This window comes from Ascaphus truei, chromosome 1 (assembly GCF_040206685.1).
Source record: "Ascaphus truei isolate aAscTru1 chromosome 1, aAscTru1.hap1, whole genome shotgun sequence".
Taxonomy (NCBI): Eukaryota; Metazoa; Chordata; class Amphibia; order Anura; family Ascaphidae; genus Ascaphus; species Ascaphus truei.
Genome location: NC_134483.1, coordinates 92,122,479 through 92,139,613, shown reverse-complemented (window position 1 = coordinate 92,139,613; position 17,135 = coordinate 92,122,479). Strand labels below are relative to the sequence as shown.

At 42.1% G+C, this 17,135-nt stretch overlaps 1 protein-coding gene across 4 annotated transcripts in view; it reads left to right on the top strand.

Moving 5' to 3' along the window:
• ARHGEF28 (Rho guanine nucleotide exchange factor 28) overlaps nucleotides 1–17,135 on the top strand; it is a 265,058-nt gene that overhangs the window by 49,090 nt on the left and 198,833 nt on the right. For all 4 annotated transcript variants that reach the window (XM_075591696.1, XM_075591714.1, XM_075591705.1 and 1 more), the window contains exon 2: nucleotides 8,200–8,243. In XM_075591696.1, the coding sequence (XP_075447811.1) occupies nucleotides 8,208–8,243 (36 nt within the window). In that variant the 5' untranslated portion in view covers nucleotides 8,200–8,207. The remainder of the gene's footprint in view (nucleotides 1–8,199; nucleotides 8,244–17,135) is intronic.

Here is a 17,135-nt window from a genome sequence, read left to right as displayed (position 1 = left end):
ATTAATCTGCTATGACGGTCATGCACTTAACACAGATTTTTACCGGAAACCTACAGACAGGAACTCTACACTACATGGCGCCAGCTTCCAACCTGATTCGCTTAAACAAATGTTGCCCTTTTCTCAAAAAAATCAGAGTAATAGACCGGAACAGCTTGAGAATACTTTGAGATAAATTAAAACCAGGTTCATAGTTCGAGGACATAAGCATGGCAATGTAGAAAAAGCCCTAGAGAGGGTAAGTCAAAATGATCACCGACAGAATGAGTCAGAAAGAATGACCTTTGTGAGCAAGTTTACTATGGCAAGTAGATTTGTTAAGCAAATTATCAACAAACATTGGAGGGCGCTGCAAACAGACATCTCCTTGGGTCCCATATGCAAAGAATATCCTAGGTTCGCATATCAGAGAGGAGAAAACCTGAAGGATGTTCTAATTCATGCAGATAGAAAGGGACGTTATACTGTACCTCATTTTTTGGGTGACCCTAATCCAGGATGTTACAAGTGTTTTAGCTGCTCGTTGTGCAATAGTCTGAAGACAGGTAATAAATGTAGCCACCCGAGGAGTGGTGCAAAATTCAAAATAAATAGTAGGATCACCTGTACAACCACACATATATACAGGCATACCCCGGTTTAAGGACACTCACTTTAAGTACACTCGCGAGTAAGGACATGTCGCTCAATAGGCAAACGGCAGCTTGCGCATGCGCCTGTCAGCACATCCTGAACAGCAATACCGGCTCCCTACCTGTACTGAAGCTGTGCGCAAGCGGGGAGACTATAGAGCCTGTTATACATGCATTATTTATATCAGTTATGCACGTATATGATGATTGCAGTACAGTACATGCATCGATAAGTGGAACAAGGCAGTGCTTCACTTTAAGTACATTTTCGCTTTACATACATGCTCCGGTCCCATTGCGTATGTTAATGCGGGGTATGCCTGTACATCATAAAATGCCCGCGTGGTCTCATTTACGTAGGCAAAACCAGCAGGGTGATGAAGACCAGATTTATAGAACACAAAAGTAGAATTAACAATAAATCTGAAGACACTACACTAATCACCCACTGTGCAGAATTTAATCACACTATCTCATCCCTGAGGCTTATGGGAATTGAGCATGTTAAAAAGGCCAGTGCAGGTCATGATAAATATACAGTGTTATTACAGAGAGAAATGTTCTGGGCATACATCCTTTGCAGGGTATACCCCAAGGGTCTTAACGATTACATATCGTATAATTGTTTCTTGTCAAGAAGATAGTGCTATATAAAAATGCCTTTATTTATTTATAGGATATGTGGCTGCTGCTGCTGTTGTCTTTTCAACAAGTTTTAGTGCCTTATAGATCTCAGCAAGTAATGCAGCATAAGACTCCATTTTTTATTAATTTTAACACAAGCACTCACTCAACACTCGGGTTCAAGGTATAACACATAAAGAATATACTCTCTGAATCTATCCTTCTCTCTCTCTCATACCAAGACTAAAAGGAGCCATAATGAGCAGGGATATTGCTCAGATTTCTTCAGATGAACATACAGGACCAACTGCTGAAAGCACTTGCATTGGATGGATAACGCATGCGCAGTGTGTCCCCGAAGGAGCTAACCTGCAGATGACGACGCAAAACTTCAGGATTTGGAGGGAAAGAGGGAAAGATGGATGCGTATTCCGCAATGACGTCACCAACGCTGGAACGCGGAAATGCCGGACTGTGGAACACATACGCACGACGCATGCGCGAGATGGATGTCCCTACCCCTTGGGAGACTTCGAGAGCAAAGGGAGCCTATCGGGGGACAGAAGCAAGCACTGGTGACGTCACCCACGACTTAATGCGGAAGTATGGACACTCAGCACATGAGGGAGTAGAGAGATCTAATTAATAGGGGACTATGTGGGACAGCTGTTGGTGATTTTCACGTGGTTATTTGATGACCTTTTTGGGGGGTATATATACAGGGCTTTTCCTCATTCTAAGTATGCCTGCACGCGATAAAGACCTTGATGGTCGAAACATTGTGTGGCTTAATACATTTTCTTATTCAGCAAATCTGTAGTGCATTGTATCTCCTTTTCACTTAATCAATCTTTCAGTCATTATAACTCAGCAGCTACAATGTATCCTTATACTACTAAGGTAACATTAACTATTGTTCCAGTTTGCAGCTCAAACTGCTGGGAACATTGGCAACCAATGATCACAAACAGGAACGTGTTGCAAAGATCTTGCTCTGCTTGGGAAGTGGTATAAAACCTGCTATAGAAATGAAAGGATGCTTTAAAACGGATTAAAATGGCATTAAGAGTTGAGTAATAAAAAAAAGTCACTATTATCTAATACTACAGAACTGATTTTTTATTAAAAAAGCAAAAGTATGCGGTGACGGCAGCATTTCCCAGCATCTGGGTTACTTCAATGGTAGCACTGCTGCCCTGATTGGTGTTAAGGATATATTTTAGGATGTGTGACTCATGTTAAGGTCTAAAGAAATGTATATTTAAATATCTCCCATGGTATCTCAGGTATGTACATTTTTTTTAATCGCTGTTTTCTCTCCCTAATATAGTTTGGAGGGAGATTTGAGGGGACATATATAGAACTGGTGATACGTTTAGCTTTGAAAGACCACTACCGCCACCTCCTCGCGTATTTAACCCACAATTTGCATCTCAGGGTTACCTGAGTAGCAGTGACTGGCAAAAAATGCAAGTTTCAGCATTTTTTGCCCTACCTGTTGATTTGTTTTTGCACGAGTGATAACGCTTGTAAAAAAGCTGTTTACAGGCGATTTTTGACATGTTATCACAGCTTTCTGAATATCTACACATTCAACATTGCTTATAAAGTCCCTTATCGAAGCTACTTGAATAGGCCCCTATGAGACTGCCTTTGGTAAAAATCATTAAGTGTAAATAGCTGTATTAGTCCGGTTGCGATAGTGCAAAGTTAATGAGTAAAAATCATTGAAACCAACTTTAAATAACTGAGAAAAATTGTAAGAGTTTTCATATCTAATGTAATAAATGAGATCTTGATTAGCTCGTGCTTGAGGCAGATTTGGCATTCTGTGACATATACCAGTTTTATCTTACAGAAGCGCCTGAGAATATTTTTGCAACAATAAGCATGTAGGACAGTATAAGGGTGTGTGTGCCGAATGTGGTTTATTTAAACCCTGACCCAATTTACTGCTAACAATATCATGCCAACTCCTACATGTATATCTTTTGTATTTTCTTTTGGTATTGTAAAAGCCATTTACTGTTGCTATGTCTCTGACCATCCCTTTCTCAGGCTTCTCATTGTTTAGGTACCTGTCTCAGCAGGTCCATTATTTAGTCAGCAACTTCAGAGTTGAGTTCGAAGCAAGGACATTAACAGAGTTGTGCCAGGAAACTTGGCTTCTCGGGCCACACTTGAGGTGATATATGGTCATTTTAAGAGAGGGGCATTTGTGGGCAGGCGTTATGTGGTCAGTAGATTATAGGCAAGTGTCAAAGTTTCAGTTGCCATGATTCAAATAGCCCATAATGTTGCTGTTTACTCACCTATGTATGTATACCTGTGTTGCAAAATGTGTACTATTTCTTAATTATTTTGTATCCTCTCTTCCATTTTTATCTTAAAAAATCTCACACTCAATTGTCCTTATCACTTTTAAAGCTTTACACTCTTCTGCTCCTCCTTACATCTCAGCCCTAATTTCTCACTATGCACCATCCCGAATCTTGCATTCTTCTTAAGGATGTCTTCTTCCTACCCCCTTTGTATCTAAAGCCCTCTCCCGCCTTAAACCTTTCTCACTGACTGCCCACACCTCTGGAATGCCCTTCCCCTCAATACCGACTAGCACCCTCTCTATCCACCTTTAAGACCCACCTTAAAACACACTTGCTTAACGAAGCATATGAGTAGCTCCATGGCTAATACTATACACCTGATACATAAAGCTTGGCTCCTTGCAGACGCACTTACCAGAACTCCCTCCTACTGTCTCCTTACGTTCTTCCTACCTACCAATTTGATGGTAAGCTCTTCGGAGCAGGGACTCCTTTTCCTAATTGGTACTTTTATGTCTGAAGCACTTCTTCCCTTTATGTGTTATTTATATTATTTGTTATTTATATGGTTGTCGTTTGTATTACTACTGTGAAGCACTATGTACATTAATGGCGCTATTTAAATAAAGCCATACATACATTAAAAGAGCATTGTACGTTCCAGCACTAATTAAGTCATCCAGCTAAAGATAATATGAAAGATCGTAAGCGTATTCCATTCCAGGTCCCTGCTCGTACGGCCATTTAAGCAGACATTTGTGTTGATTTTAACAGCACATAAAAATACCACTTGTGAGCACATTCGCATGTCTCAGATAGGTCTGCAACCTTGCTTTTTAAAATGATCTCCTAGCACAGCGGTGCGCAAAGTGGGGGGCGCAAGATTACCGGCGGGGGGCGCGGGGTTTACAGAGGCCCCGCGCGCTTCCCAAAGGCACTTAAATTAAGTGCCGGGGGAGCTGCAGGGCCTATGTAAACCTACTTACCTTGATTCAGCCGGCATCTGGAGACGCGTAGCCATGGCAACGTGAAGTCATGACGTCCAGACGCCGGGAATCAAGGTAAGGAGGAGGAGGGAGGAGGGCGCGCGTAGAGGAGGACATCCGGCAGGGGGACGCAGGGGAAAAAGTTTGCGCCCCCTGTCCTAGCATACATTGCTTCCTCTGCAGGCAGGGATTCTGGGAAATGACATGCATGAGCACACAGCGTCACCATTTGCTTTTTTTCCATTTTAACATGGAGCCCTATAAACGGATGCCTACCATATTACACAGATTTTCAGCACAGCCAGGGTTAAAGAAGTGCATAGCTAGTAAACCTACCCCCATATTAATTAAGGTGGCAATGCAATTATCTAAGCTTTCTATCAATAGGCGAAGATCCTGCTTGCCAGGGAACGCAATATGGCTGCCCAAGAAGTGGTGTGGCTCCCTAAATGGTTGCTATAGCAACTCTATGGAAGCTTAATACATTCAAAATCCTTAAATAGGGCATAAACAGTGGGAACATATATACAGTAAGTATTATCTAGTACTAAACAACATATTTATTAAAGAAATACATATAGGAATTTGAAGGAAATGCTGCTTTAATATTAGAAATTAAAAGCAGACAGACAGCATACGTATTTGGTAGGTGAAAGAACTGTAACACACAGACTGCATTGCATGTTTACAAGTCCAGCTTTTGGGGGTCCCCCTGGATACAATTTTACAGCCAGGGAACCATGTTTAATTTCAAGAACATTGGGGATGAACTAATTTGCAACCAAGCAGCCTGACTGCCACAAGATTCATCATCTAATTTTATAAAATTAGTGTAGAGTTTTTTTTTCTTCTTACTTACTACTGTATTGTGCTTGATTGTCGAATGCAATACATATAAATATATATATATATATATATATATATACATATATATTTCTAAACATACAGTATTAAGCAGGGCCGCAGACAGATTTCCCGGGGCTCATGACTAGTGTTACGCCCACCGAACCTCCCCCACCAGCCATGTCGGCAGCCTTCCTATCCCCCTCCTCTATTCCCCCCCTATCACACATCCTTGTGAGCCCCCCCCTATGTCTCTCACTCTTCCCCCCTCTTCACTCACTCTACCCCCTCACTCCCCTATCTCCCCTCACACTCATTCCCCTCTCCCGACACACACACAATCCACCAATACCCGCACAATCCCCCCCCCCACACAAAATACCATACCACCCCCCCACCCAAAATACAACACCCCCTCCCCAAAATACAATACCCCCCCACACACACTCAATCCAATAACACCCCCCCCCCAATACAATAACCTCCACTACACACACCATACAATAGACACTTATTTACGTTTTGGGATGTCTGAAGCCTCTGATGCCCGGCTCTCCCCATCTGCTGCAGGGCCTCTCCCCCAAGCCAGGCCTCACTCTCTGCAAGTGATTAACACACATTCCCAGCTAGCTCAAACTCCAACACCCACCACATCATGAATATATATTTATGTAAAAAAAGAGTGCTACTGAGCGTGGCAAATGTTTACAACAAAAGACAGGGGTGCCCAATGCTACATCCAATTGCAAAACATATATGGTTATAAGTATAAAGTTTAAATACTTCAATAATAATAATAATTGGTTATTTAGTTAAACCCTTTGGCCAAAGCGTCGTAAGCCTGCATACCAACGTCAAGGTATAACCAAAAATGCACTACACTGTGAACCCTTCCTTTTACCTCTGTATGAGGGGAAAGAACCATAGTAGGTCCTGTTCTTGCAGCAAAGGGAAAAGACCTCCCAAGTTAAAAAGGTGAGGTGGAGTGAGCTCTGGGGGGAGGTGCCACCTACCTCCATACAACTTTTACCAGTCAGAAATTGATTAACACACATTCCCAGCTAGCTGTGCAAGGCCTGGCCTCTCTTCCACCGGTGCACGCCAGAAGCTGGGCCTGCCTGGATGTCTCACTCAGCAGCTGGGGAGGGCAATTCAAGTACGGCTAATACTGTAAGAGGACCCAAAATTGTTTGGGACAGACATTAGGCTATCTCATCAGATATGAGAATGGGCAGACTAGCTTGACCAAGTGGTTCTTATTTGCAGTCCATTTCTATGTTTCTGAGGCCGCGGTCTCGGTCTGCACTGTAGCACGCGCACCCGGCGGGGTGGCGGCACGTGCACATCGCTTCACTGCGATCTGCGACAGTTGCAGGAGATTGTGATGGGGGGCTTGGCCGGGTTTTGCAGGGGCGTGGCATGACTCACGCAGCTGGTTCGCCCTCATTGGCTGAACAGCCTGCGGGGGTGTGGCCACCCCTCCGTCACAAGTTGTCCGTACAAGTTTGATGTCTTTTAAAAAAACTGGTCGTAGAGCGCGGTTGGCAAATGCGCGCCAAGGTACGTAGTGGGCCCAACCCCATTGAGGGGTGGTGCTTGTTCGCGCAGCGCATGCCGAGGCGCGCGCTGTAGAACATACTGGGGACATAGACTAAGGAATGTTGACCTTTTGAGTGTACCAGTGATGCCTCAATCAGCGGGACTGTGAGGGTTTAAGAATCTTGTTTCAGTGTCAAAAATAACTCGCTGAACCAATTTCCAGCAGACCTGGCAAACAAAAATCGGGAGTAGATTCAGACATTCATCAAAAGTTTCAGCCTAATCTGATTTTCGTGCCTAAAATCATGAGAGAATTTATAATAAAACGGTCTGTCAGTCTACAATAACTGTCTGCATGACTCCTGTTGATGTAAATAGGACAACGTGCCTACAGTAATTAACTTGGCTCATCGTTAAGAGGGTGTATTAAAAAAACAAGTACTGAAATGATTAGCAGTGTTTTGATGATCATGCTTCTCAGAGAATTGTAATCTGTGTTGACATTTGATCATCTCAAGCAGGATGCTCAGGAATTGGCAATACTCAAACCAAATAATACCATTATTGCCATGACAAAAGACGGCCAATTGCTGGCATTCAGAACGGGAAATGTGTGAAATATCGCAGGTCATTAGTTGAAAACTTGGCCAAAGCAGCTGGATTTTTGTGTGGCACAAGATTCCAGGAGCTAAAGACCTCATTTTTACAAATGTAATCCAGGAGCTTTGCTGATGTCAGAAAACCCAGACATTGTTTAATTGCTTTTCATTTCCTCAATAATACGTTCTGCAAAAGTGTGTTTCTGCAGAAACCATGCGTGACAGCGAGAAACACTTTCCCACCGTTCTTTGTGGAACTTCTGAAGATCAGCAATGCCCTGAAGTGCTACACACCTCTCTTTTCAATAGTGCTACCTGGGTGCAGTCATTGAAGTAGGAAAATAACAGTTGCACCTGGCCTGTTGCTGTGATTATACTTATATATAAATCAAACCACAGACAGTATCTTATTCTTGTATACCTGTTCAGCATTTAGTTTTTTTTTTTTTGTTTTTTTTTAATATTCACTTAGTCATTTTTTTGTCCCATTTAACACGTCCCCCAATTGTAATACAGTCACTTCAGCGTAACATTTTGCTTTGTTTAGTTATCGATCCAAAGTAGCATAACGTTTTGGGTGTTAACCTCTTCATCAGGTAGAGTGAGGGTTTTATTTGATATACTCTGTAACTTTCATTTCTTCTTTCTGTAGATGGTAAGATGATGGAGATCAGCCATGCTGAAGTGCCTCTCTACGTAAGTTTACAACTCTCATTTTTTTGATCCAATAATGTTCCAATTATTAACCATATTTTCAGGGGCAATTTAAAAAGATTGAATGAAAATGTTGCTAATGTAAAAATCCTAACAGTCTATGAAAATTAATTTCAATTGTTTCATGAAGATGCCACATTATATCAACAGGGACAGGAGTATATTAAGGGCGAACAATTTAATTCATAATAATTCCCTTTATCATCTATTTAAAGCAGCAAAACACCTTCTACTACATCTTTTTCTTAGTTTTTTTTTAGTTCTAGGATCGAGGCAGGGGATCTCCGGAGCTGAACTGTGTTCATTTCGGCTCTGGGGACCCCAGGCTTCCCGAGATACTAACCTCTGTAGGGGGTGCCGGTATCTCTGAGTTTAAATGTCCAGATCACGCGGGCCAATAGGAAGCCGTAAGGGATGATGTCACAGCTTTCTATTGGCCTGCGTTACGTGACATTTAAGCAGCTATTTAGTTAGACACGTGAAATATATAGAGACCATTGGCAGCTCTAAAGACACTTAAATCCCAACACATGTGGAAGGGATAGTGGTTATATGAGGCAATAAACATAGTATGAAATGGCTTGTTGTCAGCAGCCTTCACGTGCAGGGGTATTATAATGATCAGGAGACAGTGTATATAAGTGTGGCAGGAAATGGAAGGGCTCCGGTGCAACTGTGCATGACAGAATTCCAGACAGCTTCCGGATGAATATAACAAAACTTTATTGGCACATTACACACTAGGGCTACACCACAATCTCCCCCTCTACGCGTTTCACGCTCTAGTACAGCGCTTCGTCTCGAGACATTAATTACAAACATCAGATGAAATCAATTTGTAGTGACAATTAGATGAAACATAAGCAATATAGCATCTTCTATATAGGATACATTACTTACAACAGTTCGTGCCTAAACTTGATATCAGTTAATATATGTACTTCACCAAAAATGAAAAAATGTGGAACTATATTATAAATATTGTTCATGGTGAAAAAACTCCAAAATAGATCACCTTTATAGATAAGATTAATTAATCATATATAAGGTGTGGAGTATTGATGATAGATAAATAAACCACTCTAGGGAAGTATCACAGCATATATATATATATATATGCTTCAATATTAATAAAGAGTAATATATAGTGTATAGATATATGAATAATATAAAAATACCTAATAATAAAGATGTATTAAGTCACACATGTATATTAATAAATGTGACAAAAGTAAACATCAAGATATAACATATTATCATTTGAACTGTGAAAACCTTCAGAGTGGCTATGAATTAAAGATCACATCGCATCTTGTCTTTTATCAACTGTAACTCTGAATTTATTATATACATTCTCATCTGTGGATGTAATAGAAGATATGTAGGTCTTACTACAAGGAAATTCAACATTCACATCATGGAACACATGAGATTGATAATAAAAAAGATCAAAATCACCCAGTTTCTTTACACTTTAAAGAATGTCAGAATGGGTCACGTGAACATTCTAAGTATAGAAGATGCTATATTGCTTATGTTTCATCTAATTGTCACTACATACACATACAAATAATGTCCCCGGCGCAGAGTGTAGTGATGATGATTACAGTACCATATCAAAAGACAGTCCTGGATGTAAAGTCAGTCCTGATAGTAGAATGTTTCATCAACAATAAAATGAGGTGGAATTTCTTCTAGGCGTAGTTCCCATACACTGTCTGCAATTACAGATAAAGAACAACCATTGCGCAGTATACAGACTCAATTGCCCCAACCTGGAGAGGAATATCCCTACTTACAAGATAGATTCTTGTTCATTCAGGGGAGAGGATCTGTTGTTCAGCTCTTTTCCTCCACCTTGATCTCCACGGGTCCTTCGTGGTTCCCAAGGCGGCTCTCTTCAACTTGATCTGCGTCGTTCCAGGGGCAGCATACACCGCAACAGCCGTGGTTGGAGAGAATTGAAAAACAGCCTAGTGTACTCCGCAAAATTTTATTAAACAGTATTAAAAAGCAGCAATATTACACTCACATTTTGTGAGGGCAAGCGTGCCGCTCAAGAATGCCGTCCGCAGCTTGTAACCGATGACGTCAGTGGCGCAGCGCCCGGAGTTCTCCCCACACCACAAGGTACAACACGGGTGACGGCTGACGACGTGCACTGTACTAGGCTCCTCCTCCCTACGCGTTTCGTGACGCTACGTCACTTCCTCAGGGGATGAAGGAGTCCAGTACACTGGTGCCTTAAGTACATGCACTTAAACTTGTATCTGCCCACAAATGGGCGGCGATGATTTACGTCACTTAGCTGAGTAATTGCAGGACCAGAAACAGCTTACTTGATATGCTACGCTGTTGGGGTCATGCTAGTCCTAACTTCTACCCTTCTAGAGATGATAAAACATAATAAAACATTGTAAAACATTAAAATAAACACTTATACTGTAGTTGAATACATACAATGAAATATATTAAAAAATATATAAAAAATAAACATTATACAGTGTATATGAAAAATACATACAATAAATGAAATTTTAGTTAAAGAAAGATGAAACAGGCAGATTTAGGGGTCTTTCAAAAAGGATGCCAGATCAAAATCGATATTTAGACCCAATGGGGACAGGGTTTTCAAAACATATATCCAGTAACTTTCTCTTTTGGACAACATTCCCAACCTGTCTCCCCCACGCCAATTCGGTTTTAGATGTTCAATACCCATACATATAAGGACATCAGGAATCTGATTATGTACTAACTTAAAATGATTAGAGACGCTGTGCGTCTCGAGGCCTCTCTTGATGTTGTATATATGCTCAGCGAATCGCCTCGAGAGGTCTCCCTGTACGCCCTATATATTGCAGCCCACATGGGCATTGCAGTAAATAAACACAATAATCCGTCTTACAGTTAATAAACGTTTCTATATCGTAGACCGCTCCTGTTTTGTTTGATTTAAATGTTTTACCCTTAACACTATTTTTGCATCCAATACATTTGGAGCATGTGTAGTAACCTTTAAGGTTATTTAGCCATGTGACGTGGCGGTCTCGAAGACCATCAAAGGGACAACTTGGTGATAGCCGGGACTTCAAGTTTTTTGCCCGTCTGTATACTATCTTGGGTTTATCCGGGACGATCTCTTTGAGGACGGGGTCCCTCTGGAGTATGCCCTAATGTTTAGTAAGAACTTTTGTTATGGTGGGAGCCAGGCCACTGTACCGGGTTACAAAAAATGGAAATGGGTCACTTTTCTTTATGGCAGTTGTTGACGGATCCTTACATAGAATACTTTTTCTATCTAGTTTGTTAACTTCAGAGATGGCAGAGTCTACATCACACATTTTGTATTCCCTCTCCAGGAACCTATCCCTAAGGTCATTAACCTGCTGATGGTACACTTTTTCATTCGAGCAGTTCCGCCTTACCCTTAATGCTTGTCCCTTAGGGATGTTCCGAAGCCAATTGGGGTGGTGATGACTTGATGCCAATAAATATGTATTGGCATCCACATCCTTATTGTATGTTTTTGTCTGAATAGTGTCGTTTTCTATATACAGAGAGAGGTCAAGGAAGTTGATAATGGATTTGCTTTGATTAAATGTAAATCGCAAATTTAATTCGTTAATGTTTAGATATTGCTTGAATGCCTCAAGTTCATCCATAGGCCCCCTCCAGACATACAGCACATCATCGATGTATCTCTTCCATAGCACCAGGTTTGCACCAAATGGGTTGGAGGTCCATATGTTGTCCTCCTCCCATATGGACATGAATAAGTTCACGTAACTTGGAGCAAACCTGGTGCCCATCGCAGTGCCGCATGTCTGGAGGTAGAAGTCACAGTCATGACTAAAATAATTATGGGTTAGGATGAACCTGATTTCAACCTAAATTTAGCATAGGTTGAACTTGATGGACCTATGTCTTTTTTCAACCTCATCTACTATGTAACTATGTATATTACATGCAGTGGTGGATTTAACATTTTGCCGCCCATAGGCACTTACCTCTTTGCCGCCCGGGCCGCCTCCTTCTGCAGCGTTCCCATGACCACGCGACGCCATGTGACGTCACATGTCATATCAACTCGGCGCCTTGTGATGTTGCAGAGTCAAATGACGCTGCGATGCTACAGAAGGAGGAGCGCGGCACGAAGGAGAAAGTAAGAGGCTTTTGCAGACCGCCCACGCTCTCCCCCGACAATCGGTGAGGAAGAGAGCGCCATCTGGCATTTATTTAATTTCATAGGGGCCTAATAGGGATGCTTGCTCACTTTTTGTGGTTGAGTTGACTTTACTCAAGTTTAGTTCTCCAAGTTTAGATCCCCACATTTAGTGGTATTTTATCAGTGAGACTCCAATTAATTCTGTAAACTGCTCATGCTAAAAATCGGTGAGACTGACCCGAAATCAGGGAGACCCACTATGGTCAGTGATCGTTGACAAGTCTGTAGTTGCTACAGCCTTTTATAACTTGAGCTGCTCGTATTGATTTGACTAGAATTAAAGCTGAACCATTGAAATCTCAATATCTCTCAACCCTTGGCTCCTGAAATCTAAGGCTACGGCCACGCTGCCGCGAAACGTGCTTGGGGCGCTCACTTTAATGTAATCAAATTAGCATGGCCATGCTGACGCTGCACACGTGCACGTACGCTTAGCAAAGCTAGGCGCTTGGGGAGACAGGGAAAATTGATTTTAAAGCGCACTGAAGGGTCATATGACCCTTCAGCAACCAATCAGTACCAGCCAATGCACACAGCCACACACACACAGACATAACCCCGATCCAGCCAATGACACGCTTACGCTGCAAAATTCAGCAGCACAGCCGAGCGCTCATGCTTGGAGAGTTGGTGACGTCACCACCCTCAAGCATGAGCGCGCTCAGCAGCAACAAAGAATTGTGATGTTAAATTTAGAAAATGTCATTAGATTTTCTATTGAAAGGGGAATGATAACCCAAGTGCAGACAAGTTTAGACAAGTCAGTATGTTCTCTTAAATCTAATGTGGTATTTAGTTAGGGGATACATTATATATATATATATATCTCAAAAGATCTAGGGAGGAGTCATTTCAAACTGCAATGACAGGTTTGACTGCCAGAACTGCCACTGAATATTAACAAAAAAAATGAAAATGAATGCAAAATGTCTCATTTCAAGATGTACATGTGTGTAGGTATAAGAGATCCTAAGGGGGTGACATAATTTTTTTTCACAAGAAATCATGACAAAGCTATTTAGTTGAAACACTACTAAAGTGAACCACAAGTGTAGCAAAGGCTATTATTGCACTCGCTGGCGTGTGAAAAAAGGGTTAATAAATCTAGCACTTATCTAGTAACTTCCATAAATATAATTTATATTGTTCCAAATCATGAATGATTTGTTTGCATTATCCATGACTGACGCTTCACGAAGAAGATGAAATCTTTATTAGATGTGCTATCTAAGTCGTAAAGCTTTGCAAAACATTTGCACAAGTTCACAAACGTTTACGGCTGGCAAAAATATATTACCATTGAACAGCAAATAAAAATACCACTTGTGAGCACATTCACATGTCTCAGACAGGTCTGTAACCCTGCCTTTCCCCATTATCTCTTAGCATACAATGCTTCCACTGCAGCAAGGGATTCTGGGAAATGACATGCAAATGTGCAGTGTGTGACTCTTTCCTTCTTATCCATTTTAACAGACCTGTCTGAGATACAGATGCAGCAACGAGTATTAGAATTCTTGCCTAGGAAATTCTGGGGCAGTCTCACAGTAAATGCCTCAACATTGCCTCAACATTTCTGTGGGATTCTTAATGGCCCATCGGATTAACACAGCAGTTTGGATTCAGTTTGAATGGTACTGCAGGGACCCCCCGCTGTGTTAATCCTATGGGCCATTAAGAATCTCACAGAAATGTTGAGGCAATGTTGAGGCATTTACTGTGAGACTGCCCCCGAATCTCCCAGAATTTCCTAGGTAAGGCTTTGGTCCCGCTGCGGCCACGGACCACCAGCTCCTTACCTCCGGACTGGATGTCCCCGCTGGCTCCTTCCGACGTGGCTGACTGTGTGTACAAGGACCTTGTGGTTTTGGCGAGTGCCGCATCACGTGACACGCAGGAACCAATCACGGATTGGATCCCAGCAGCCAATCCGATTTTCCCCCCCCCTGCTCCGATTCCCCCCCCCCCTGTTCCGATTTCCCCCCTGCTCAGATCCCCCCCTTTCAATTCCCCCTCTGCTCCGATCCCCCCCCTCCGATTCACCCCCCCGTTCCGATTTCCCGTGTGTGAGTGCCTGTGTGTGTGAGTGCCTGTGTGGCGGCTGAGGGGGCTGTCTGCAGTGCTGCGTGATGGTCCCGCACCCTCACGTCATGGCCGCGCCCCCCACCCGTTTTGGCCACGCCCCCCTGCGCCGGATAAATTTTACCGCAGATCGCGGTGCAGTGAACTGCATGCGCCGCCGGCAAGCAAGGCGGCTGTGCGGGCGAATGCAGCGGGGCCTTAGCCCAAGTGTTCTAATACTGGTGGCTGCATCTGTATGCAAACGTACTCACCAGTGGTATTTTTATTTGCTGTACACTGTGTGGTGGAGGATTTTGTTTTACCCACCATAACTTTTTTTTAATGTCTGATTATTACCAATGAATTAACTTTTGTGAAAATTCAGCAGAAAATAGTGGTAAATGTTGGTAAGTTGTGGCCAATTTTGCTAATATTCATATAAAAAGTACTTAATTGTAATCCTGAAATTCAATAAATGGCTTTTTCTTAAATGTTGCACTGTTTCACATATGTCTGACATTTGTGGGAACTTTTGCAAAGCAAACCATCGAACGGCTTTGCCCATCACTGCTGGAATCCTGGTACCTTTAAGCCGAGTGTCTCATGTTTGAATGAAGGGGTCCTCCTCATTGACGGTCTTCTCCTTGCAGACATTTGATCGTTTTTCATGTCGACACAAAATAAAAAAAAATAAAAAAAATGTATTTTGATACATTTTTTTTTTTTTTTTTTAAAACATTTAGCAACATGTCCAAGCATGTCCTATCTTCAGCTGCAGCAGATAGGAGGAACTGCAGTAACCTTGAGTTTGAATGAGGTTAACCGTTCTATTCTAGGAAATGAAATTTCACCTCAACATCTTTTTCTGGTCGTCTTGTATTGTTGTTCGCATTTCATGGCCCTTTCCTGCTTTTCTGAAGTTGCACTGTGCTTGATAATGAGCTCACACTGCTAATTAAGGAATGATACAGTACATTGTTCAAGGGATATGAGTGTTTTTAAAGTACGGCCCTTTACAAAAAGTTTAAATCCGAGCAGTCTCAAAAGCATAGAGGACCATATTGACTGAGCACTTCTTTTCCATAAGACACCTTCTGGCACCGGAAAATACCTTAAAGCCCATTCAAGCGGATGGTCAGTAAAGTGTATTCAAGATCTGTAAGGTGTCGTCAAGAGAATAAGCTGTAGAATGTCTTCAAGATAATGAGCTGTAAGGGGTCTTCAAGAAATTGGATATAGGTTGTCTTCTGACTCCGGTAAGATATTTTATTGAATAGCACCGCCTAATAGAAATGGGCCAGAATGTTCTGTTCCATTAAAATCTCCAATTCTTATTTGAAATCATATAGGCCTCATAACCACGGAACAATATAGGCCTCATACCTTTTACTTCAATAGGATTAGATTGCAGCCGTGGAAAAAGCCTACCAATTTACAATGAGACATTCCGAGTGTTCTAAGGTTTGTAAAAAGACTAAGTCAAAAATCAGCAAATTAAAGTTGACTACAGGATTGGTCCCTTAACTATGTTTCCTTTAGTGGGGAATATTAGGAATGTAGTATTTGGGCTTAAAGCGGCAGTATTTTCTAAGGGCAGCGCGAGAGGTTTCTTTTGTTAAATGGGCGTGATTGGTGCCTTTTAAAAAAACAGACATATTTTACAATAATTTTTAAGCTCTTAATGTTTCCATGATAGCCAAACACTTCGGAGTGTTTTTATCTTTACTTAATCTCTTTTGTAATAGAACTGTTTGTGGAATTTTGTATTGAACAATTTGTCATCCACACTTTTTTTCCCTTTGTTCTTTTGTGGGAAGTAATCAGGATACAAAACAGATGAAACGGTAGACAAGTTAATATCAGGATAAAAACATGTTTTATTTTTCACAGGAAACAAACGGGTAAAAACTTTTTTACTTTGAGGAGGGTTTCTAAGGAAAACCAGTTACATTGGTAATGGCTATGTGTGAGGAGGAAGAAGGGGAAACTGTGGGGAGGAAGAGGAGGGGAGCTGTGAGGAAACCAGTTACATTGGTAATAGCTGTGTGAGGAGGAAGAAGGGGAAACTGTGGGGAGGAAGAGGAGGGGAGCTGTGAAGAAACCAGTTACATTGTAATGGCTATGTGTGAGGAGGAAGAAGGGGGAACTGTGGGGAGGAAGAGGAGGGGAGCTGTGAGGAAACCAGTTACATTGGTAATGGCTGTGTGAGGAGGAAGAAGGGGGAACTGTGGGGTGGAAGAGGAGGGGAGCTGTAAGGAAGCCAGTTACATTGGTGAAGGCTATGTGTGAGGAGGAAGAAAGGGGAACTGTGGGGAGGAAGAGGAGGGGAGCTGTGAAGAAACCAGTTACATTGTAATGGCTATGTGTGAGGAGGAAGAAGGGGGAACTGTGGGGAGGAAGAGGAGAGGAGCTGTGAAGAAACCAGTTACATTGTAATGGCTATGTGTGAGGTTGAAGAAAGGGGAACTGTGGGGAGGAAGAGGAGGGGAGCTGTGAGGAAACCAATTACATTGGTAATAGCTGTGTGAGGAGGAAGAAGGGGGAACTGTGGGGAGGAAGAGGAGGGGAGCTGTGAAGAAACAGTT